This window comes from Molossus molossus, unplaced genomic scaffold (genome assembly GCF_014108415.1).
Source record: "Molossus molossus isolate mMolMol1 unplaced genomic scaffold, mMolMol1.p scaffold_m16_p_2, whole genome shotgun sequence".
Lineage (NCBI taxonomy): Eukaryota > Metazoa > Chordata > Mammalia > Chiroptera > Molossidae > Molossus > Molossus molossus.
In genome coordinates, this window is record NW_023425355.1 from 47499981 (window position 1) to 47527015 (window position 27035).

The 27035-nt window shown below is 38.1% G+C and overlaps 1 protein-coding gene across 4 annotated transcripts in view; it reads right to left on the reverse strand.

Annotated features, from left to right (window-relative positions):
- Positions 1-27035, reverse strand: part of KLHL13 (kelch like family member 13) — a 308520-nt gene that overhangs the window by 34950 nt on the left and 246535 nt on the right. For all 4 annotated transcript variants that reach the window (XM_036270593.1, XM_036270594.1, XM_036270591.1 and 1 more), the window contains 2 exons: positions 10896-11028; positions 4074-4270 (listed from right to left, as the gene is read on the reverse strand). In XM_036270593.1, the coding sequence (XP_036126486.1) occupies positions 4074-4270; positions 10896-11028 (330 nt within the window). The remainder of the gene's footprint in view (positions 1-4073; positions 4271-10895; positions 11029-27035) is intronic.

The window sequence follows — 27035 nt, forward strand, 5'->3', positions numbered from 1 at the left end:
CCTGGCTCTGGGCTGTGGAGCTGCTTGGGACTTTAAGCTGAGGGCACAGCTCATAGCTAAGGCTGCTACCGAGCTGCCAACTGTGGGCTCCCAGCCCCCTTCTAGAGCCTTCGTAATCCTACCATGATCCAGTTATTGTCCCTGTTTATATGGTCCTCGAAAGCTGCTTTTTCCCATCAATTTGTCTGTGTTTTAGTTGTAACTCCAGTTTGGTCCTGGGAGATGGTCTATGTAGCTCCCATTCACTCTGCCGCCATTTTGGATGCCTATTCATTTTTTAAGGTTTGTGTTTTCTCCTAATTGTGTATTTAAATTGTAATACTTCCAATTGAATTACAAATGTCCTATTTCAGCAACCTTACATTAAATTGGGTTTTGTGGGTTAGCCTGTAATTTTCCATAATAGTAATTCTGTGGAGGAAATGGTAAATGTTACAAATTCTAACTTGTAAACAAATATAATAAACAAAAATATTTAACTACAACCTGTTTGTAAATCAGGGAATGGTTGCATGGCATTTAGCATGCTGTAGTTATGCAAAATTATAGGGATAAAACGAATGTAATTTTAATGGGTATATAACTAAAACAAAGGTAATCTTCCATTATCTTCATAATATATGAAAGTAAAAGTTTATAGTATTACAAAAAAAATTACATACTCTGCTTTATATTGCTCACTGTCATCCTTTTGTATTCATTTCATAGTCTTCTTTTCTATAATTAGCAAGAATATAATATAACAAGAACTAAAGCACCAGATCCTATAAACTATAAAAATAATTACCACCCTAAGAAAAAAGTATTACCACAAAGTTAGGAGAAGAGTGGTTCTTGTTCTATTGAGCGTGATGTTCTGCAACAGAAAACTGGTGTCTACCCCACCAAAGGCTAGTGTGGTTTTATTACAGTATTTAAAATTATCATTCAAAACTAATATATAATACTTTATGTGTTATTTACTTTGTCATATTTAATGCACCAGTGCTACTCATCATCCACACAAACGATATCTGTAATACTTTCAACAATAAAGACACATTTTTTATGGGATAGAATAGAATTGTAAAAGAACTAATTTTTCTTTCTAAGAGCTCAAATCCAAGTAGTGTTTCATTTATGTGAACTATAATCACATTATATCGTTAAAAATATAATCTTATTTCTTCAAAATATTTGGTTTCAGCACCCATTCCTTAAAACATGAGATTGTTATATTTAAAAATGATCTATAATAATTTAGCTTGTGGGAGAACTAAAAACAAATCTACCTTTGAAAAAATATACGATTGTGAAATTTTCAGTTCTTATAAATAGAAAAGGCACCCAGGGCTACTGTTTTTTTTTGCTGATTCACTTGATTGTCAAGAATGAAAGGGAAAAAATAGAGTGCAGCTAAATGTTTAACTAAGAAATGGAATGCATGACAGAGGAATAAATAAAAAATTGGATTTTACACAATCCTTAAACTAATAATCTACCAACTTTTCTCAAAAATTATCATGGATTCTGAGAGGGAACATTTCCACAGTAAAATCACACAGACATATCCCAGAATGAAAGATAAGTAAATAGAATGGTGGTCAGAAAAGAGGTGTTTCCTCAAAGCTCATAGGCAAGAAAGTTCTAAAACCACTAGAGATAGGAGCAAACTATATCGCAAGTAAGTTTTCTCAGGGACATGCCTAGAAATGGATTTTAGGATGTCAGCAGAAGACATAAGGAATTAAGAATATAATATTTAAGACAATATTAACTGTTTATTTTTAAAAAGATATTCCCAAAAGGATAAAACATAAAATTATAATAAATTCTTCAAATAGGTTAAGGAATCAACATTCTAGTTATAGGAAATGTGTCAATATTGCAAAATTACTGTGATATCTTTAAATAAACTTGTTTTAAATAGTTATCTAGAACAAAATTATTTTCTAATACTATTATTTTGACAATTGAATACTTTTATACCTTTTCATAAACTGTGCTTTATCCAGTTTGGTACTTTTATTTCAGATAAAGGAATTGATCACAACCAATATCTAAAATTATAAGGACTAAACTTCGGTATTTGAGAAGGAATAGGTCAACAATGTTGCTTATTAATGATCAGTTCCAAAATATCACAACACTGTGCCTAGTTTGGCTCAGATGAGCATATATTGCTAGTATCAGTGTAAAGCAGTATTAAGAGTTTACAAATGTAAACATTAAGTGTTATTATTAGGTTAATTATTAGACTGATACATTTTTAAAAGCATATTCAATACAATTCACTTTTTCTTGAAATGACATCACTATATAATGTCAATGGCACAAAACTAAAGGAAAGATGCTTTTAGATCTTGAGGGGGGTTGCCTTGTATAATTAAATTAAAAATTAATTTAGTACCCAGATTCAGTAATGACAACAAGCATCATCTTGGGAAATAAACAAACATAACTTGGGCTACTTGTGCAATGAAGAAAAAAATAGGATTCAATACCATGCTACCATAAAAGCCCTTAAAAATAGCAATTAGTTTAAAAGATTAAAGGTAATTGTGAGACAGCAGTCTGAGTACATTAAAATGACAGTAAGCAAACAAAACACTTTCAATAGCACAGTTAAATGAACTGTTGGCTGACTTTATAAGAAGCAGCTTATTAATACAATAATTATGGACAGATTCTATTGAAACTTAGGGTTTTAAAGATAAGGCTCCATGTTTAGCAAATGCAATTTTAAAGGCCTAACAGCAATTATTTACCAATATTAAAATTGATATTAGTTAAAATCAGTTATAGCAAATGTATTTACCATCAATATAATAAATTATAAAATATATCAAAATTTACCATTGTCATAATTTTCCATCACAAAAGCAAGCTCTAGAAATCTTCTTGGCAATATTTCTTTGCAACCAAAATCTTTCGTTTCCCAGAAGAAAAATTTAAGGGTCTCAACTAAAATAAGGCACTGTCTTCAGGAACCAGATGACTGCTAAGCAGTTCATTGGTTGGTAGTTATATGTGTTCTTTCTTATCTATTAAAGAAGGCTAAAAACAATTCAAAGGGTGATGTGTTTCAATGGACTCAAAATGTATATTCTTAAAAGTCTGCACATAGGTATTAGTTCTTTTCAAGACCTAGCTCCCATATTTAAAGGCAGAAAAAAGATTGCTGAGTCTATTGGAAAAGACTTCTAAAATTTCAAAATATGTTTCAACAGAATTCCATTTAAAGTCTGCTTGTAGCCCAGCAGGTGTTTTTCAGTGGTTGAGCATCAACCGATGCACCAAGAGGTCACCAGTTTGATTCTCTGTCAGGGCACATACCTAGGTTGTGGGCCCAATCCCCAGTGGGGGGCATGTAGGAGGCAGCCAATCAGTGTGCTCCCTCATCGATGTTTCTATCTCTCTCTCCCTTTCCCACCCTCTCTCTCTAAAACCAATAAAGAAAAAATATTAAAATAAATAAAGTCTGCTTGTATAAAATCCTTAAAGTGGAATACAATGAACAAAATAAGCTGATGAACACAATAGACCCAGAGACACAGAAAGGAGTACAGTTCAGACTGACAAACCTAAGAGGAGGGGGGTGGGGCAGAGGGATGAAATAAACCAAAGAACTTATATGCATATATGCATAACCAATGGACACAGACAGCAATGCTGAAGAGGGGGGCAGGATTGGGAGGAGGGTGTCTAGTAGGGGAAAAGGAGAACCATCTGTAACAAAAATAAATAAAAATTGCAAAAACATAAAAAATAAAAATAATAAAATTATTAAAGTAAATAAAACCAAATCAAAATATATAACATTATCCAAAATGTTAAGGTGTATATTGTATCAAACACTATTATTGTCTGGTATCATCTGATTATACAGAAGGCTTTTCTTAAATTATTCTCTTTGGTAAATGCACACCTGTTCTGTTTTCCTCTCAACTTACTTCCAGACCACACGTTACATAACGCCTCTCTCTAATGGCCAATGTTTCACATGTCTACACAAAAGATTCATAATCCTACTCTAAACAGGGGACATCAGAGTCTACTGCAGAAAAAGATTTGAAGATATGAAAATGTCTTACCCCAGATATGAGAAATACTTTGCAGAAGTCCAAAACTGGCAGAATCTGTAGAAAACTGGCAGCTTCCAGTGTGTCTTGAAGGTTGTCCATATTAAGAGAAAGTTTTGCAGTATAAATGAAATCAATAATTTTCCTTAAACCAACTTTGCTCACGCCATGAAGCTTAATGCACATTAGATCTTGTTCTTTCATTCCACCTTAAATAAAAAGGCATTCAATTAAATGAAGACAGATAATTTAATTAAGGTCAAACTCATTTCTACAATAAAACCAAGAAAAAGTTTTATTCTGTATAAGCATTCATGTCAGTTAGGCTTGTGCATAATTTATAATTCAAAGAGTGTACTTAAAAAGCAATAATTCGCCCTGGCCAGTTTGGCTCAGCGGTTGGAGTGTCGGCCTGCGGTCCAGAGAGACCCGGGTTTGGTTCCCGCTAAGGGCACGTACCTCGGTTGCAGTTTGTCCCCGGCCCTGGTTGGTCGTGCGGGTGGCAACCACTCGATGTGTCCCTTCACATCGATGTTTCTCTCTCTCTCTCTCCCTCCCGCTCTATCTGAACAAAAAATGGAAAAAAAAAATGTCCTCGGGTGAGGATTAAAAAAAAAAAGAAAGAAATAAAAAGCAATAATTCTATACTAATGTTCTCCTGTCACTTTGTAACTTTTGATTGTAGTAGGGGGAATCAGAGGCTCTGGTGCTCATTCATATGTGTGTCTGGAAAAGAAAAGCTGTGACATACAGGAGGGCAGAAGTATGAAAAAGGTACATACATTTCACAAGTTAAAAACGTTCCACCCACAACCACATTTAATGGGTGTATATTCCTTTTGAAGCTGTTTTTTCATATAAAGACACAGACAAAAACAATTGAATGCACTCTAGAAATCAAAATATCTAGTGGGATTCCAAAATGGCGGCAGAGTGAATGGAAGCTACACAGACCATCTCCCAGGACCAAACTGGAATTAAAACAAAAATAAAGACAAATCATCAGGAAAAAGCAACAGAAAAGCACCTTAGAGGACCATATAACCAGGGACACTGACTCAATCCTGGTAGGATTGCAGAGGCACCAGAGAGGGGCTGGGAACCCACAGACAGAAGCGGCCTTAGCTGTGAGCAGCACCCTGGGGTTAAACTCCCATGCGGCTCCACAGCACAGAGCCAGGACAAAAGCTAAAATAGCCACAGCCACTTACCTTGGGCTCCGGGAAGGGGGAAGGTGGACTGGACTGGAATGGTGTGGGGACACTCGGTATTTGCAGGGCGCTCAGAGATTTTGCTGAGTTGTGGCCACACAGGACAGTGGTCATCTTATTCCTTCCCAGCTCTGGGGAGAGGCAGTGGCCCCTCCCTCGAGGATTAAACCCCATCCAGTGGCCATTGAAATGCAAATTGAGGCCCATTACGACCAGATTCTGACCCACCCTCAGGAAATCAGCTTATGCTGAACACCTGAGAAAGTTTTTCATTCAACTGAAAAGATAAGGTTCTTCAAATAAGCACTACTGATAGCATCCAGGAAAAAGTTAGAGGATAACTGTACTATTCCAGGGCTAGCAACTCTAACCAGGAAAGGAACACTTGGCAGTGGTGCTTAACGTAGGTCCTCCCTCCCTCATCCAAAACCTGGAGAGGGAGCCACAAACAGCAGAACACCAACACCTACAGGAAAAATTTGGCAGGTTTCAAAGCTCACTGTGAAATCCAAAATGGTGAAACACAGAAACAAAAGCCAAATGAAAGAACAATGGACCTCTACCAAAGCAGAGATAAATGAGGTGCAGATAAGCAGGTTAATAGAACTAGAATTATGAACCATGATCTTGAGGAAGCTCAAAAGCATGTGTAAGGACATGAGCACTATGAGTACAGACATAGAAATGTTGAAAATCAACCAGGTTAAAATTAAAAAAACACAAAGAAGAAATAAAAAATGATATATCAGGAATAAAGAACGCATTGGAAGGTCTAAACAGCAGAGTAGAGGAAGCAGAGGACTGAATCAGTGAATTAGAAGACAGGATAGAAAAAAAAATCAACCAAGCAGAAAACCAAAAGGAAAATACAATTTAAAAACAGAAAGACAGCTTAAGAGAACTGTGGGACAACTGGAAACGGAATAATATTCGCATCATAGGAGTCCCTGAAGAAGAAGAAGAAGAAGAAGAAGAAGAAGAAGAAGAAGAAGAAGAAGAAGAAGAAAATAAGCAAGGGTTAGAGAATATATTCAAAGAAATAGTGACAGAAAACGTCCCTAATTTCATGAAGGAAGGAGGCATTCAAGTTCAAGAAGCACAGAGAGCCCCAAGTAAGAAGAACCCAAAAGGGCCCACACCAAGACACATAGTAATCAAACTGCCAAAAATTAAAGACAAAGAGAGAATCCTAAAAGCAGCAAGAGATATGCAACAGATTACCTGCATATAAACCCGATAAGGCTCTCAGCTGACTTCTCAAGAGAAACACTACAAGCGAGAAAGGAATGACATGAGGTAATCAAGGTCATGAAAAACAAGGATCTGAATCTAAGACTACTCCACCCAGCAAGGCTATCATTCAAAATAGGTCAAATAAAGAGCTTCAGCTTCCCAGACAAAAAAAAGGTGAAGAGAATACATAAACACCACACCAGCACTGCAAGAAATGTTAAAAGGACAGCTGTAATTACCAGGAGAAATAGGAAGAAAAATAGAAGCACACTAAACAAAAATGGCAATAAATAAGTACATATCAATAATCACCGTAAATATATTTGGTTGAATACTCTGATAAAAAGACACTGAGTAGCTGACTGGATAAGAAAGCATGACTCATCTATATGTTGTTTACAAGAGAACCACCTCACAACAAAAGACTCACATAGTTTGAAAGTGAAAGAATGGAAAAAAATATTCCAAGCAAATGGAAAGTGAAAAAAAGCTGTGGTAGCAATACTCATATCTGATAAAATAGATTTCCAAATGAAGGCCATAACTAGAGACACAAAAGGCCATTACATAAGGATCTATCCAACAGAAATATATGACTTTGATAAATATATATGCACCCAAAATAGGAGCACCAAAATATATTTAAAATCTTCTGGAAGACTTTAAAGGAGAAATTGATAGCAATTCAAACATAGCAGGGGACTTCAACATCCCTCTGACATCACTGGATAGATCCTCTAAACAAAAAACGAGCAAGAAAACAGAGACACTAAATGAAGCACTCGAGCAAATAAATTTAATAAATATCTACAGAGAATTACACCCCAAAACTATAGAATTCACATTCTTTTCAAGTGCACATGGGACATTCTCAAAGATAGACCACATGTTAGGACACAAACTAAGTCTCTACAAGTTCAAGAAGATTGAAATCATATCAAGCATCTTCTGAAATCACAATGGCATGAACCTAGAAATCAATTGCAACAAGAATACGCAAAGATACTTGAACACATGGAAGCTAAATAGCATGTTATTAAACAACGAATGGGTTACCATGGAGATCAAGGAAGAAATTAAAAACTTCCTGGAAACCAATGAAATGGAACACACAACAACACAAAATCTATGGGATGCAGCAAAAGCAATTCTGAGAAGGAAGTTCATAGCACTAGAGGCCTACCTGAAGAAACAAGAAAAATTTCTAATAGACTATCTAACCTCACAACTTGAACTAGAGAGCAAACAAAAAGAAAACCCCAGAGCAAGTATAAGAAAGGAAATAGTAAAGATTAGAGCAGAAATAAATGACATAGAGTCCAAAATAACAATTCAAAGGATCAATGAAACAAAGAGCTGTTTTTTTCGAAAAAATAAACAGGATTGATGGACCCTTAGCTAGACTCACCAAGAAACAAAGAGAGAGAACCCAAATGCACAAAATCAGAAAGGAAAGAGGAGAAGTAACAACTGACACCACAGAAATACAAAAGATCGTTAACAACTACTATGAAAAACTATATGGCAACAAATTAGACAATCTAAGCAAAATGGACAAATTTCTAGAAACACACAGTATCCCAAAACTGGACCGGGAAGAGATAGAAAACTTGAACAGATCAATAACAACTAAGGAAATCGAAGAGGTAATCAAGACTCTTCCAGTAAACAAAGGTCCAGGCCTAGAGGGCTCATGGGGGAGTTTTACCGAACATTCAAAAAAGGACTAATACCCATTCTCCTCAAACTATTTCAAAAAATTCAAGAAGAAGGAAGACTTCCAAACTCATTTTATGAGGACAGCATGATTCTAGTTCCAAAACCAGAAAAAGAAACTACAAAGAAAGAAAACTACAAACCAATATCCCTGATGAAAAATAGGGGCCAAAATCCTGAGCAAAATAAAAGCAAATCGAATCCAGCAATACATCAAAAAAATTATTCACCATGACCAAGTGGGATTCATCCCAGAGATGCAAGGCTGGTACAATATTCGCTAATCAATAAATGTGATACACCACATAAATAAAATGAAGAATAAAAACCACATAATCATATCAATCGATGCCGAAAAAGCATTTGACAAAATCGAGCATGAATTTCTGATAAAACTGCTCAGCAATGTAGGAATAGGGGGATCATATGTTGTCATAATAAATACCATATATAAAGACCTACAGCCAACATCATAGTCAATGGGCAAAAAGTAAAAGCATTTCCCTTAAGAACAGGAACAAGACAGGGATGCCCACTTTCCCCACTCTTATTTAACATAGTACTGAAAGTCTTAGCCACAGCAATGAGACAGGAAGAAAAAATGAAGGGGATCCAAATTGGAAAGGAGAAAGTGAAACTGTCATTATTCGCAAATGACATGATACTATACGTAGAAAACGCCAAAGACTCCATCAAAAATTTACTAGACTTAACACATGAATTTGGTAAAGTAGCAGGATACAAAATTAACGGCAAAAAATTGATGGCATTCTTATACACCAATGATGAGCTCACAGAAAGAGAAACTAAAAAAACAATCCCATTTACCATTGTGGAAAAAAATTAATATACTTAGGAATAAACTTAACCAAAGAAATAAAGGACCTATTTGCAGAAAACTATATGCCATTGAAAAAAGAAACAGAGAAAGATATAAAAAAGTGGAACGCACATACCTTGTTCAAAGATTAGAAGAATTAACATCATTATAATAACCATACTACCCAAAGCAATCTATAGATTCAATGCAATCCCCATCAAAATAGCAATGGCATACTTCACAGAACTAGAACAAATACTTCAAAAGTTCATATGGAACCAAAGAAGACCCCAAATAGCCACAGCAATCTTGAAAAAGAAGAACGAAGTTGGAGGGATCACATTACCAGATTTCAGGTTATACTACAAAGCCACTGTAATCAAAACAGCCTGATACTGGCACAAGAACAGGGATGTAGACCAGTGGAACAGAACAGAGAACCCAGAAATGGATCCAAGGCAATATCCTCAATTAATATTTGACAAAAGCGGCAAGAACATAGAGTAGAATAAAGACAGCCTCTTTAATAAATGGTGTTGGGAAAATTGGACATGCAAAAAAAATGAAACTAGACCATCAACTTACACCCTACACAGGAATAAACTTAAAATGGATAAAAGACTTAAACGTAACTCATGAATCCATAAAAATCCTAGAAGAAACTGTAGGCAACAAAATTTCAGACATCATATGCAGCATAATTTTCACTGATACATCACCAAGGCAACAGAAACAAAGGAGATAATGAACACATGGGACTACATCAAACTCAAAAGCTTCTGCACAGCAAAACATACAATCATCAAAATGGAAAGGGAACACACTGTATGGGAGAGCATAATTGCCAATCAAAGATCAGGTAAGGGGTTAATTTCCAATATATATAGAGTCCTCATACAACTCAACAAAAGGAAGACAAAGAGCCCAATTAAAAAATGGACAGAGGAACTACATTGACACCTTTCCAAACAGTACATACAAATGGCTAAGAGATATATGAAAATATGCTCAACATCACTAATCATTAGATAGATGAAAATTAAAACAACAATGAGGTATCACCTCACACCTGTCAGAATGGCTGCCATCAAAAAATCATCAAACAAGTGTTGGCAAGGGTGTGGAGAAAAGGGGACTCTAGTACACTGCTGGTGGGACTGCAGACTGGCGCAGCCACTATGGAAAACAATATGGTATTACCTCAATAAATTAAAAATTGAACTTCCATTTGACCCAGTGATCTCCCTTCTAGGAATATGCCCTAATAAGCCTGAAGCACCAATCAGAAAGAATATATGTACCCCCATGTTTGTAGCAGCACTATTCACAATAGGTAAGATTTGGACACAGCCCAAATGTCCATCAGTATATGAATGAATAAAAAAGCTGCGGTACATATGCGCAATGAAGTACTCTGCAGCTGTAAGAAAGAAAGATCTCTTATTTTTTGAGACCACATGGACGGACCTGGAAAGTATCATCTTAAGTGAAACATGCCAAACAGAGAAAAACAAGTATCATATGATCTCACTTATTTGTGGAACATAACTGTCTGAGGAATGGGATTGTCCCTGAGGTGTGGAACTGGGGTACACACTGACAATCCCCAGAAGAGTGGGTGGCAAGGAAGAGATAAACCACACAACTTATATGCATGTGTGCATGAACAATGCACATAGACAACAAAACTGGGGACAGGGTGGGGAGGGAGGAGAGGAGGAATCAGTGGGGGGAAAAGGAGAAACATCTCTAACAAAAATAAATAAATTAATTAAGTAAAAAATAAATCAAAATATCTTAAAGCTTATTTTTTTTATTGTTTTAACGTGGATGCAATTTAAAAAGGTAACCTACCTGTGAACATAGCCTTGAAGTAATCACTAGCAGACGCCATCATGACTCTATGCACAGGGAAGGCATCATCTGTGTCACCTGGCATCAGGCTCACATCACAAAGCAAGCCTTCATGTCGAAGCTGGTCAAAGCCCTACAACAAGAACATGAGTTGCACCACTAATCAAGGTAAAATGGGTATACAAATCTCCATATCCTAAAATTCTGTTTGCATATTAATGTGTGAGCAACCTATTTGGGGAATAAGTTCAATAGAATAATTACTCAGAAGATGAAAAAACTGAACAGCTTTCTGATATTTGACAATATTTAATTCACTGTAGGAAAAAGATAAAATGAAGACTAATTTAGATTAAGAACAAATAAGGAGACAGGTATATACGTTCACTTTTTTTATACAACAGTTGGCTTTTACCTTATTTTTAAAACAATTACCATATATACTTTTGTTTCCCTATGTTCAGAATTAGGGTGTTAGACTAACATTCTTTCCATAATAATATATTTATTAATAGTCTTTTCACAGAACTTGTCTTTGTTTTGTTGTTTTTGTTTTGTTTTGTTTTTTAAAAAGGAAAGTACAGCCTGGCCGGTTTGGCTCAGGGGTTGTAGCATTGGCCTGCGGACCAGAGAGTCCCGGGTTCAGTTCCTTCTAAGCCCTAGCAGCTAGGGGCACATACCAAAATAATAATAATAATAATAATAATAATAATAATAATAATAATAAGGAAGGTACAGAGCATCTGTGTTGTCTGCAAGACAGGAGTTCCTCTCTACCAACTAGAATCTTTCATATCTTGGAGAATTAGGGATTGTGTCTTAGGTATCTTTGTACTTTGTACATTGCTGCTGCTTGATCAATTAACTTTCAAGTTTTAAGCTTGGGATTTAATTATCTTTAGAAAAAGGAGCCCAGGAGCCCCAACATGAGACATAATTGTCTCCAAATGCCTAAAATCTAGGGGAGAATTAACAGGCAGCAACCACAGAACAAATAGGCACTTGTTCCTTTGGTCTACACTGTGGAGAATGAAATATGTTAAGTTTATAACAGACAGGTAAGTGCATAAAAAGGAGATAATATACAATTTAATAATGAGGCTCAAAATGAAAATTTTGGCAATATTGAGTCTACAGTTTCCAAAATGAAAATATATTCTTATAAAAATCATGAAGATACTCATATAAATTACTTTCTAATAATATAATATAATACAGAATATAATACAACAAGAACTAATAGCAAGGATCACTCTATCCCCTTCATATTTTAATGACCTCAAATAAAACTTTTATTTAAAGTTGTGTTTCATGGATTTATGAAGTAAAAGGCATGATGTACCCAAAAATGCAGTTTTAGAAATATTGATCCTACACATATGTGTATAATCTAAGTCTCAGTTTAAACATTTTCTCATTACAATTTTTAAATTGCTTTTTAAAGAAAATTCTTGGATCTAAAGAACTGTAACTTCAAAGAGATAATGTGATCCAGCCTCTTTCTCTCTGGAGACAGATATATTTTTATTCCAAAAATATTCATACAATATACATATGCTTTAGAACAGGATTATATATCATATTTTTTTTCTCCAACCGTGATTGACAGTTGTTTTTGTTCACAAATATCAAATATTTCAGAAATGCCCCTTTCCTTTATAAAAACAAACATTATATGCCCCACACTTGCTCTTTTCCATTTACAATTGCTAAATTATCTCCTACTCCTGTTATTTATTTAAAAAGTAGAAGTAAAAAAAGATGTCAGTTTTACGGGAATATTCTCATGCAGAAGGCAAGAAGTAGCTTTTTGAAAATTCATATATGAAGTCTAATTTGCAATAAGTGTAAGGGGATTGTCTTTCAAATGTAGATGAGCATTGGTAAATGCTGAATGCAACAACTGTGGGTCAGGATGGGATGGTCAAGCAATCCAGAAAGAGGGAAGGAACCATCAACTTGAAGAACTGAGGGACTAGCATGTTTGAATTCCTTAGTGGTTGGCACTTACTAAATTTTCAATTAATGAACAAACAAACCAAATTTTCCCCAAAAGCTACCACTTGGTATTTTAAAACCATTTAGTCACAATGGGAAGAACTTTAATTTTCTGACAAGCCAGCTAAAACGCAGGAACTTTATTTGTGAAACTTCTCCCAATAATAAAATAAATTGTATCTATAGTGTTTATTTGTGGTAAACTGTACAAGCCGAGATAAGACAACAGGAATTGATTCAAGGTTTGTGGGCAAAGGGTTGGCTCCCAAGTGCTTACATTTTTTTCTCCCTCAGATAAATTTCAGGTCCAAAAAATTAAATATATGCTTGTTGCAAAAATACAAAAGAATATAAATTGAAAACTAAAAATCCACCTATTCTACGCATCAGGAGTAACGACTGTTAACAGTTTAGTATATATACAGTTTACCCTTGAACAACATGAGTTTGAACTGCATGGGTCCACTTATACCTGGATTTTTTTCAATAAATATTATAAATGTATTTTATCTTCCTTGTATTTTCCTTAGTAATGTTTTCTTTTCTCTAATGTATTTTATTGTAATAATAGATTATATAATATATATATTATGCAAAATACATATTAATCGACTACTCATGTTATCAGTAAGGCTGCTTCCTGTCAATAGTAGGCTACTAGTAGTTAAGTTTTGGGATGAGTCAAAAATTATATGTGGATTTTGACTGTGCATGGAAAACAGGGGTGTCAGCACCTGTTACCTCATGTTGTTCAAGGGTCAACTATACTTCTAGGCCTCTTCTATACATATATGTAATCTACCTTTGGCATGTATGTATATAGGATTTTTTAAAGTGGAATACTATACATACTGTTATACATTTTAAAAGTTCACTTGATAACATAATATGGACAGCCCTCTGTCTCAGTATACACAAAGCTACTTTATTGTTATTAGTAGATGCATAGCATTCCATAATGTGGCATACCATAAATTATTTATCTATTCCTCTCTGGTTAGACACTTATGTTCTCTCTCAAATTTTGCCATTATAAGCAATGCTGCAATGAATCTCCTTGAACATATACTTCCTTGTATGAGAAAACCTATGGAAAATATTCTTACAAGTGTAACTGTTGGCTTAAAGAATATGTACTTTTATATTATTTTATTTATTTATTTATTTATTTATTTAATTTGTTATCTTTACCCGAGGCCATTTTTGCATTTACCTTCAGATAGAGCAGGAGGGAGAGAGGGGAGAAGAGAGAGAGAAACATCAACGTGAGAGAGACACATCAAGTGGTTGTCACCCACACGACCCTAACTGGGGCGAGGACAAACTGCAACCGAGGTATGTGCCCTTAGTGGGAACCGAATCTGGGACTCTCTGGTCCATAGGCCAACGTTCTAACCGCTGAGCCAAACTGGCCAGGGCAAAGAATATGTACTTTTAAAGACTTAATTACCACTGGCACGTTAAAGAATATTGTTTAATCTTGTGAAATTGATCACACCTTGGGTAATGACTAAAAAGAGAGATGTCGCCCGGCCGTTTTGGCTCAGCGGTTAGAGCGTTGGCCTGCGGTCCAGAGAGACCCGGGTTCGGTTCCCGCTAAGGGCACCTACCTCGGTTGCGGTTTGTCCCCGGCCCTGGTTGGGTCGTGTGGGTGGCAACCACTCTATGTGTCCCTTTCACGTCATTGTTTCTCTCTCTCTCTCCCCCTCCTACTCTATCTGACAAAATATCAAAAAATGTCCTGTGTGAGGATAAAAAAAAGAGAGAGAGAGATGTCAAGATACCAATGAGATGAGACTAAGCACTGAATGCTAATTTATTTTCTTTTTATTCAGAAAATAATTTTTGAATTTTCTTCTCTGAGTATATGTAGGTAATATTTTTGAAAGGTAATTAGGACTTATTCAGTCCAAAGCAATGATTTATTTCATTTCATTTTAAAAAAATCAACAAAAGCCCTGGCCAGTCTGGCTCAGCAGATAGAGCATCAGCCTGCGGACCAAAGAGTCACTGGTTTGATTCTGGTTAAGGGCATTTACCTTGGTTTTAGTTTGGTCCCCAGCCCTAGACAGAGTCATGTGGGAGGCAACCAATCAATGTGTACACATTGATGTTTCTCTCTCTCTTTCTGTCTCTTGCTTCCACTCTGTCTGAAAAGAAATGGAAAAATATCTTCCAGTGAGGATTAAAAACAAAAAAATCAACAAAAACTTCTTGGCTCATTCACAAGCCCTCCTGTGTTTCAGACATTCCTACAAGTATTTTATACTGGACATTGAGTAATGTCAGAAGGAATTTATTATTCCTTTTTCCCCCCTGTATCATGATCTATGTAATTTCTCACTTGCTCGATATTCTAGTAAAACAAACTGTTGAGGTATGTGTTCAACCTTCAAATTCTGAACAACTCAGCTAAGACACCTGTAGCTTTTACCCTCTTCAGAAATTTGATCATTTTGCTTCTTTTTACATGATCTTTAAAAAATCCGCCCTGACCAGTTTTGCTCAGTGGTTAGTGCATCGGCCTGTGGTCCAGAGAGACCCGGGTTCGGTTCCCTCTAAGGGCACGTACCTCGGTTGCAGTTTGTCCCCGACCCTGGTTAGTGGTGCATGTGGCAGCCACTCGATGTGTTTCTCTCCATCTCTCTCTCTCTCTCTCTCTCTCTCTCTCTCTCTCTCTCTATCTCTCTCTCTCTCTCTCTCTCTCTCTCTCCCTTTCTCTCCCTCCCACTCTATCTGAACAAAAAATGGAAAAATGTCCTCAGGTGAGGATAAAAATATAATAAAAAAATCCTCTAATCTTTTTCAATATAATTTGGAGCTCCCAAAGAAAGGAAGCTGAGTCTCCTAGAGCATTTTTGGCATATTCTGAGTATCTTATATTCTAAGCTTAATTTATCTGTCTTTAGCAAATTGTCTGCTTTTGTGAGGCTTTGCACTTATTTTCAGTGCATATAGTTTCCCTTTCTATCTGTTTCACAACCTTTATTTTCATATTCACAAACAAATACTCTCACTCTCCAATCCATATTTGCCTATTTTATTCCTGATTATTGCTATCTTTATCCAAATAAGATCTATTGATTCAGTTGTTTTGTTTGGTTTTCACACAGACTCGAAATATCTTGTTTGCATGTGGTTAGCTGGATATCCTGGCTCTGTCTAAAGAAAACAATTGAAATTTCTTCCAAAACATAATTTGTTGTACAGAAGAAGGCAGTCATTTCTCTAAATAACTTTTATATAATTAAGTCCTCACTTAACATAGTTGATAAGTTCTGCAACTTTCATATCAATAATAATGAGAATATGCAGCTGGGAATTAATTTTTGTTTTGTTATCTACTTTTGTTTAACCATACTAGTAAATGTGTATGAAAATGCAAATTACCTTTAATTGACTATTTCTTACTTGTCTCAGAAAGTAGATCCATTACTCTAGCCCGGCCAGTGTGGCTCAGTGGTTGGCATTGACCCATATACCAAGAGGTCACTGGTTCGATTCCCGGTCAAGGTACATGCCCAGGTTGTGGGCCAGATCCCCAGTGGGGGGCATGCAGGAGGCGGCAAATCGATGTTCTCTCTCATCGATGTTTCTCTCTCTCTCTCTCTCTCTCTCTCTCTCTCTCTCTCTCTCTCTCTCTCTCTCCCTTCCTCACTCTCTAAAATCAGTAAAGAAAAAAAAAATTAAAAACACCAATTTTACCTCAGGTTAATTGATATAAACAAGAGTTAAATTCCTGTGTCATCTCACTAACATTATAATGAAACAATATTGAATGAAACAATGTTATTCCAGGACCTGCTGACTTTGATCTTGTGGAGAATGCATACATTAAAAGAAAAGGGGGGTCATTCTTCTCTGCAATTCTCATCTGCCCTCTATATAGTAGTTTCCTGTTATCCGCAGTTTCGCTATCCATGGTTTTCATTACCCACGGTCAACAACAGTCTGAAAATATTAAGTGGAAAATTTCAGAAATAAACAATTCATAAATTTTAAATCGCACGCTGTTCTGAGTAGTGTGATAAAATCTCATGCTGTTCTGCTTTGTCCTGCCTGGGAGGGATGTGAATCATCCCTTTTTGTCCAGCATCTCCACGCTATATATGATCTCCACCCATTAGTCACTAGGAGTCATCTCCATTATCAGAGCAGTTATCATCAGAGAGAGAGAGAGGGAGAGAGACAGCAAGAGAGACACCACATTCACATAACTACTATTATAGTATATTGCTGTAATTTATTAATAGTTGTTGTTAATCTCTTACTGTGCCTAATTTATAAATTGACTTTATCATAGGTATGTATGTATAGGAAAAAAAGATAGTATATACTGGGTTCATTACTATCTGCGGTTTCAGGCATCCATCAGGGATCTTGAAATATATTCCCTGCAGATAAGGGGGAATATTTTATATCATTCACTCACATATATTTTCCCCTATATAACTCTATACAGATTCTCAAAGATACCCTGTACACGTAAAATGTGTAATTGTATTATAAAATAATTATTCCACCAAATTTGTACTCATTCCTCTGTCAGAATTCTAGAAACATTTCCATTTCCATATGGTAGTCCACTATACACAAATACAATTCTGTTTTTACACAAAATTGCTTAAAGTTTCCAATTAGTCTTTTAGAGAGACTTTAAAACTCTTTCTATGGCTTTAAACTCAACTTCTTTCTGACCTAATCCTTATCTTACCTCTCTATTTTTCTATTTCTTCTGGATGTTGGGTTTCATTTATGAGGGTACTGTTGTCTGTTCTCAATTTCTTTAATGTTTTCCTTTCTCTCCTCTATAAATCTTTCCATATCTTCTTTTTTCCCTTTTTCTTCACATCCTTTTTAGGGGGAAAATACCCAAGCATGTTTTAAAAAGCTTTAAACTTACCCAGTGTACCAAAACTTCAAATACTATTAAATGGAGGAAGGTACATATATAATACCCTGAAGAACCAAATATTTTAAATGAGTTTGATAAATTTTAAAATGGTCATATTAAAATAGAAGAGGATATATGTTGACATTACACAACTATAGTATAGAAACCAGATGAACTACAAATAATTAATACCAGAGATTGGTAGAATGTCAATAACTTTCAAATTAAATATAATGATTGTGAAAAAAGCCAGATTGATATTTTCAGGTGTTAAAAAGCAATCTGATAAGCAAATCTTTCCATTGAATTCTGCATTAGAAATAATTAGTGTATTCTATCTAGCTTTGATTAGTGAAATTTAAAAAAAAGAAATGGAGTAAAAAGAAAGTGCAGTAAAAATTATCAACCGAAAGTATGTTTTGTAAGGAGAGAAAAAAAAATGGCGGCAGAGTGAATGGAAGCTACACAGACTATCTCCCAGGACCAAACTGGAATTACAACGAAAATAAAGACAAATCACCAGGAAGGGGCAACCAAAAGGCAGCTTGGAAGACCACATAACCAGGGACACTGACTCAATCCTGGTAGGCTTGCGAGGACATGAGAGGGCGACCAGCGGTCTTGGCTGGAAGCTACGGACTCGGCTGGAAGCAGCGGAAACCTCAGCTGGGTCCGGCAACCTCGGCTGGGTCCGGCGACCTCAGCTGGGTCTTGCGACCTCAGCTGGGGCTAGCGGCCTCGGCTGGAACCTGTGCCCTAGGCTGGGTCCTGTGGCCTCAGTTAGGACCAGCAGCTGCCTCAACTGGGTCCTGTGGCTGCCTCAGCTGGGTGCTTCGCCCTCGTCAGGGTCCAGTGGCCTCGGCTGGAAGTTGCTGCCACCTAGGCTGGGTCCTGCGACCTCGGCTGAGTGCTACACCCTCGGCTGGGACCAGCAGCCTAGCTGGAAGCTACACCCTCGGCTGTGTCCTGTGGCCTCGACTGGGAGCAGCAGCTGCCTCGGCTGTGTCCTGCGACCTCAGCAAGGTGCTACGCCCTCGGCTGTTGCCGCTGCCTCTGCCGCACTTGGCTGGGAGCAGCGCACACTGGTTAAAGTCCCATGCGGCTCCATGCGCAGAGCCAGGACAGAGGCTAAATTGACAGCAGCCACTCGCCTTGGGCTCCAGAAAAGGGAAGGTAGACTGGACTGGAACTGTGTGGGGACACTTGGGATTTGGAGGGGGGTCAGAGTTTGGCTGAGTGCAGCCACGCAGGACTGTGGTCATCCCAAGGCCCTGGAGAGAGGCAGAGGCCCTTCTCTCCGGCATTCAAAACCACCTGGTGGCCACTGAAATGCTAATTGAGGCCCATTAACAACCAGCATCTGCCCCACCTTCAGGAAATCCTCTTACACTGAGCACCTGAGGGAGTTTTTCAGGCAACTCAGAAACCAAGGGTCTTCAGGTGACCTCTACTAATAGCCTCCAGGCAAAAAAAAAAAAAAAGCTAGAGGATAACTACCATTCCCTGGGCTAGCAACTCTAACCAGGAAAGTTAAGTTTTGACAGCGGTGTTTAAAGTGGGTTCTCCCTGCCTCATTTAAACACAGGAGAGGGAGCCAAAAACAGCAGAACACCAACACCCACACGGAAAATTTGGCAGACTCCAAAGCCCACTGTGATAGGCAAAATGGTGAAACACAGAAATAAAAGAAAGAACAAGAGAACTCTACCGAAGATGAGATAAATGAGGTGCAGTTAAGCAACTTATCAGAACTAGAATTCAGAGCCATAATCTTGAGAAAGCTCAACAGCATGTGTAAGGACATGAGCACCATGAGTAAAGACATAGAAATGTTGAAAATCAACCAGTTGGAAATCAAAAACCACCAAGAAGAAATGAAGAATGACATATCAGAAATGAAAAACACATTGGAAAGTCTAAAAAGCAGAGCAGAGGGAGCTGAGGACCGGATCAGTGAATTAGCAGACAGGCTAAAGAAAATCAACCAATCAGAAAACCAAAAGGAAAAAATGATTACAAAACAGGAAGACAGCTTAAGAGAACTGTGGGACAACTGGAAACATAATAATATTCGCATCATAGGAGTCAACGAAAAAGAAGAAAATGAGCAAGTGTTAGAGGATATATTCAAAGAAATAGTGACAGAAAACTTCCCTAAGTTGGTGAAGGAAGAAGGCATTCAAGTTCAAGAAGCACAGAGAGCCCCAAGTAAAAAGAACCCAAAAGGGCCCACACCAAAACGCATAGTAATCCAAATGCCAAAAATTAAAGACAAAGGGAGAATCCTAAAAGCAGCAAGAGATAAGCAACAGGTTACCTACAAAGGAAACCCCATAAGGCTCTCAGCTGACTTCTCACAAGAAACACTACAAGCCAGAAGGGAATGGCATGAAGTAATCAAGGTCATGAAAAACAAGGATCTGAATCCAAGAGTACCCTACTCAGTAAGGCTATCATTAAAAATAGAAGGTCAAATAAAGAGCTTCCCAGATGAAAAAAGGCTAAGGGAATACATTAGCACCAAAACAGCACTGCAAGAATGTTAAAAGGACTGCTGTAATTAGCAGGAGAAATGGGAAGAAAAACAGAACCACACTAAACAAAAATGGCAATAAATAAGTACATATCAATAATCATCTTAAATGTAAATGGAGTGAATGCTCCCATAAAAAGGCACAGAGTAGCTGATTGGATAAGAAAGCATGTTTACAAGAGACCCACCTCACAACAAAAGACCACATAGATTGAAAGTGAAGGGATGGAAAAAAATCTTCCAAGCAAATGGAAAAGAAAATAAAGCTGGGGTAGCAATACTCATATCTGATAAAATAGATTTCAAAATGAAGGCCACAACTACAGACAAAGAAGGCCACTACATAATATTCAAAGGATCTATCAAACAGGAAGATATAACCTTGATAAACATATATGCACCCAATATAGGAGCACCAACGTATACTGAAAATTTTCTGGAGGACTTCAAAAAAGGAGGCAACAACAGTAAAATCATAGCAGGGGACTTCAACACCTCGCTGACATCACTGGATAAATCTTCTAAACAAAAAATGAGCAAGAGATCTTGAAAAATGGCAGCGGAGTGAATGGAGCTACACAGACCATCTCCCAGGACCAAACTGGATTCACGACGAAAATAAAGGCAAATCTTCAGTAAGGGGCAACCGGAAGACACCTTGGAGAACCACATAACTAGGGTCACCAACTCAATCCTGGTAGGCTTGCGAGGACACGAGAGGGGGATGGGAGCCCACGGTCCGCAGTGGCCTGGGCGGGGACCGGTGAACTCAGAGGCGGGAAGTTGCTGCTACCGGCCTGGGGGGGGACGGGGAACTCGGCGGTGGGAAGTTGATGCTAAAGCCTCCGCTGAGACCCCGCCTGAGTCCTGCGAACTCTGTTGCCTCCCAAGCACTCGACTGGTGCCGCATCGGCTGGCACCGACTGGCTCCGACCAGGGGACTCGGCAGGTCGCTGCTACCCAGGCTGACTTCTGTGAACTCTGCGTGCTAAGACCTCGGCTGGTGCCACACAGACTCGCAGGGGCCAGGGAACTCGGCGGCGGGAAGTTGCTGCTAACGCCTTTGCTGAGACCCCGCCTGAGTCCTGTGAACTCTGTTGCCTCCCAAGCCCTCGGCTGGTGCTGCACGGACTCCCTAGGGCCAGGGAACTCAGTGGCGGGAAGTTGCTGCTAACACCTTTGCTGAGACCCCGCCTGAGTCCTGCGAACTCTGCTGCCTGCAAGCCCTCGGCTGGTGCCAGACGGGCTGGCACGGACTGGCTCTGACCAGGGGACTCGGCAGGTAGCTGCTACCCAGGCTGACTCCTGCAAACTCTGCGTGCTAAACACTCGGATGGTGCCGCACAGACTCGCGGGGACCAGGGGACTCTGCTAGAATGTGCTGCCACCCTGGCAGTGTCTCGCTACCGTGGCTCAGTCCTGGGGCTTCTGCTGAGTGCAAAACCCTCTGCTGGTACCACAGCCGTGGCCGACCATGGCTGGAAGCAGCGCTCTTGGGTTAAAAGTCCCAAATGGCTCCACGACCCAGAGTCTAGACAGAGGCTAAATTGGCAGCAGCCACTCAACTTGGGCTTCAGCAGAGGGAGGGCAGACTGGACTGGAACTGTGTGGGGACACTCGGGTTTTGGAGGGTGCTAAGACCTTTCTCTGAGTGCAGCCACGCAGGACTGTGGTCATTTTGCTCCTTCACAGAGCCCTGGGAAGAGAGAGGGTGAGCACCCCCCCCCCTCAGAGATTCAATCCTACCTGGTGGCCATTGAAATGCTAATTGAGGACAATTAACAACCAGCAGCTGCCCCACCCTTGGGAATCCTCTTACACTGAGCACATGGGCCAGTTTTTCAGCAAATCCAAAACAAAAGGTCTTCAGGTGACTTCTGCTAATAGCCTCCAGGCAAAAAAAAATTAGAGGATAAATAACATTCCCTGGGCTACCAACAAAGCTAAGACTTAAAGGTGGTATTTAAAGTGGGGTCTCCCTGGCTCAACCAAACCCAGGAGAGGGAACCACAAACAGCAGAACACCAACACCCACAGGAAAAATTTGGGAGACTCCAAAGCCCACTGTGATAGCCAAAATGGTGAAAAACAGAAACAAAACCCAAACAAAAGAACAAGAAACCTCTACAGAAGAGGAGATAAACGAAGTGCAGTTAAGCAAGTTAACAGAACTAGAATTATGAACCATGATCTTGAGGAAGCTCAACAGCATGTGTAAGGATATGAGCACCATGAGTAAAGACATAGAAATGTTGAAAATCAACCAGTTGGAAATCAAAAACTAACAGGAAGAAATGAAGAATGACATATCAGAAATGAAAAACACACTGGAAAGTCTAAAAAGCAGAGTAGGGGAAGCCGAGGAACGGATCAGTGAATTAGAAGACAGGCTAAAGAAAATCAACCAATCAGAAAACCAAAAGGAAAAAACGATTTAAAAACAGGAAGACAGCTTAAGAGAACTGTGGGACAACTGGAAACGGAATAATATTCGCATCATAGGAGTCCCTGAAGAAGAAGAAAATAAGCAAGGACTAGAGAATATATTCAAAGAAATAGTGACAGAAAACTTCCCTAAGTTGGTGAAGGAAGGAGGCATTCACGTTCAAGAAGCACAGAGAGCCCCAAGTAAGATGAACCCAAACAGGCCCACACCAAGACACATAGTAATCAAACTGCCAAAAATTAAAGACAAAGAGAGAATCCTAAGAGCAGCAAGACATAAGCAACAGGTTACCTACAAAGGAAACCCCATAAGGCTCTCAGCTGACTTCTCACAAGAAACACTACAGGCCAGAAGGGAATGGCATGAAGTAATCAAGGTCATGAAAAACAAGGTTCTGAATCGAAGACTACTCTACCCAGCGAGGCTATCATTCAAAATAGAAGGTCAAATAAATAGCTTCCCAGACAAAAAAGGCTAAGGGAATATATTAACACCAAAACAGCACTGCAAGAAATGTTAAAAGGACTGATGTAATTACCAGGAGAAATAGGAAGAAAAATAGAACAACACCAAACAAAAATGGCAATAAATAAGTACATATCAATAATCACCTTAAATGTAAATGGACTGAATGCTCCCATAAAAAGACACAGAGTAGCTGATTGGATAAGAAAGCATGACTCATCTATATGTTCTTTACAAGAGACCCACCTCACAACAAAAGACTCACATACATTGAAAGTGAAGGGATGGAAAAAAATCTTCCAAGCAACAGGAAAAGAAAAAAAAGCTGGGATAGCAATACTCATATTTGATAAAATAGATTTCAGAATGAAGGCCATAATTAGAGACAAAGAAGGCCACTACATAATAGTGAAAGGATCTATCCAACAGGAAGATATAACCTTCATAAACATATACGCACCCAATATAGGAGCACCAAAATATATTAAAAATCTTCTGGAGGACTTCAAAGGAGAAATCGATAGCAATATAATCATATCAGGGGATTTCAACACCCCGCTGTCATCGCTGGATAGATCCTTTAGACAAAAAATTAGCAAGGAAACAGAGACTCTAAATGAAGCACTAGACCAGATGTATTTAAGATATCTACAGAGAACTACACCCAAAAACTGCAGAATTCACTTTCTTCTCAAGTGCACATGGAACATTTTCAAAGACAGACCACATGTTAGGGCACAAACTAAGTCTCTACAAGTTCAAGAAGACTGAAATCATATCAAGCATCTTCTCAGATCACAATGGCATGAAACTAGAAATCAATTGCAAGAAGAATATACAAAGACATTTGAACACATGGAAACTAAATAGCATGTTATTAAACAATGAATGGGTCACCGAGGAGATCAAGGAAAAAATCCAGACTTCCTGGAAACCAATGAAAATGAAGACACAACAATAAAAAATCTATGGGATGCAGCGAACACAGTTATGAGAGGGAAGCTCATAGCACTACAGGCCTACCACAAAAAAGAAGAAAAATCTCTAATAGATTATCTAACCTCTCAACTTAAAGAACTAGAGAGCAAACAAAAAGAAAACCCTAGAGCAAGTGGAAGGAAGGAAATAATAAAGATCAGAGCAGAAATAAATGACATAGAGACCATAAAAAACAATTCAAAGAATCAATAAAATAAAGAGCTGGTTTTTCGAAAAGATAAACAAGATTGATGGACCCTTAGCTAGACTCACCAGGAAACAAAGAGGGAGAACCCAAATATACAGAATCAGAAATGAAAGAGGAGAGATAACAACTGATACCACAGAAATACAAAAGATCGTTAACAACTACTATGAACAACTCAATGGCAACAAATTCGACAATCTAAGTGAAATGGACAAATTTCTAGAAACACATAATCTCCCAAAACTAGATCAGGAAGTGATACAAAACCTGAACAGACCAATAACAGCAGAAGTAATTGAAGATGTAATCAAGACACTCCCAGCAAATAAAAGCCCAGGCCTGGATGGCTTCACGAGGAGTTTTACCAAATATTCAAAGAAGAACTGAAACCCATTCTCCTCAAACTACTTCAAAAAGTCAAGAAGAAGGAAGACTTCCAAACTTGTTTTATCAAGTCAGCATAATTCTAATTCCAAAACCAGAAAAAGACACAAGAAAGAAAGAAAACTACAGGCCAATATCCCTGATGAAGATAGATGCCGAAATCCTGAACAAAATACTAGCAAATCGAATCCAGCAATACAACAAAAAAATTATCCACCATGACCAAGTGAAATTCATCCCAGGTATGCAAGGCTGGTACAATACTCGCAAATTCATAAATGTGATACACCACATAAATAAAATGAAGAATAAAAACCACATGATAATATCAATAGAAGCTGAAAAAGCCTTCGACAAAATCCAGCATCCATTTCTGATAAAAACGCCCAGCAGTGTGGGAATAGAGGGATCATACCTAGACATAATAAAGGCCATATATGAAAGACCTACAGCCAACATCATACTTAATGGGCAAAAACTAAAAGCATTTCCCTTAAAAACAGGAACAAGGCAAGGATGCCCACTTTCGCCACCCCTATTTAACATAGTACTGGAAGACTTAGCCACAGCAATCAGACAGGAAGAAAAAATAAAAGGGATCCAAATTGGAAAGGAGGAAGTGAAATTGTCATTAGTAGGAGATGACATGATACTATACATAGAAAACCCCAAAGACTCCATCAAAAGTTTACTAGACTTACTAAATGAATTTGGCAAAGTAGCAGGATACAAAATTAATGTCAAGAAATCGATGGCATTCCGATACACCCATGATGAACTCACAGAAAGAGAAACTAGGCAAAAAATCCCATTTACCATTGCGGCAAAAAAATTAAGATACCTAGGAATAAACTTAACCAAAGAAATAAAGGACCTATTCGCAGAAAACTACAGGTCATTGAAAAAAGAAAGAGAGGAAGATATAAAAAAGTGGAAGCACATACCCTGTTCATGGATTGGGAGAATTAACATCATTAAAATATCCGTATTACCCAAAGCAATCTATAGATTCAAAGCAATCACCATCAAAATAACAATGGCATACTTCACAGAATTAGAACAATTACTTCAAAAGATTATATGGAACCAAAAAAGGCCTCGAATAGTCACAGCAATCTTGAAGAGGAAGAACAAAGTTGGAGGGATCACAATACCAGATTTCAGGTTATACTACAAAGCCACTATAATCAAAACAGCCTGGTACTGGCACAAGAACAGGTATATAGACCAGTGGAACAGAACAGAGAACCCAGAAATGGACCCAAGGCAATATGCTCAATATTTGACAAAGGTGGCAAAAGCATACAGTGGAGTAAGGACAGCCCCTTAATAAATGGTGCTGGGAAAATTGGACAGCTACTTGGAGAAAAATGAAACTAGACCATCAACGTACACCCTAAACCAGAATAAACTCAAAATGGATAAAAGACTTAAATGTAACTCATGAATCCATACAAATCCTAGAGGAGACTGTGGGCAACAAAATCTCAGACATCATACGCAGCAGAATTTTTACTGACACATCACCTAAGGCAATAGAAACAAAGGAGAAAATGAACACATGGGACTACATCAAACTCAAACGCTTCTGCACAGCGAAAGATACAATCATCAAAACGGGTAGGCTACCCACTGTATGATAGAGCATAATTGCCAATGATATATCAGATAAGGGGTTAATTTCCAATACATATAGAGTGCTCATACAACTCCATAAAAAGAAGACAAAGAATCCAATTAAAAAATGGGCAGAGTAGCTAAATAGACACCTCTCCAAACAGGACATACAAATGGCTAGGAAACATACAAAAAAATGCTCATCATCACTAATCATCAGAGAGATGCAAATCAAAACAACAATGAGGTATCACCTCACACCTGTCAGAATGGCCGCCATCAACAAATCATCAAACAACAAGAGATGGCGAGGGTGTGGAGAAAAGGGGACTCTAGTGCACTCCTGGTGGGAATGCAGACTGGTGCAGCTACTAAGGAAAACAATATGGTGTCATCTCAAAAAATTAAAAATTGATCGTCCATTTGGGCCAGTGATCGCACTTCTAGGAGTATACCCTAAGAATCCTAAAATGCCAATCAGAAAGAGTATATGTACCCCCATGTTTGTAGCAACACTATTTACAATAGGTAAGGTCTGGAAACAGTCCAAGTGTCCATCCGTAGACAAATGGATAAAAAAGCTGTGGTTCATATACACAATGGAGTACTACACAGCT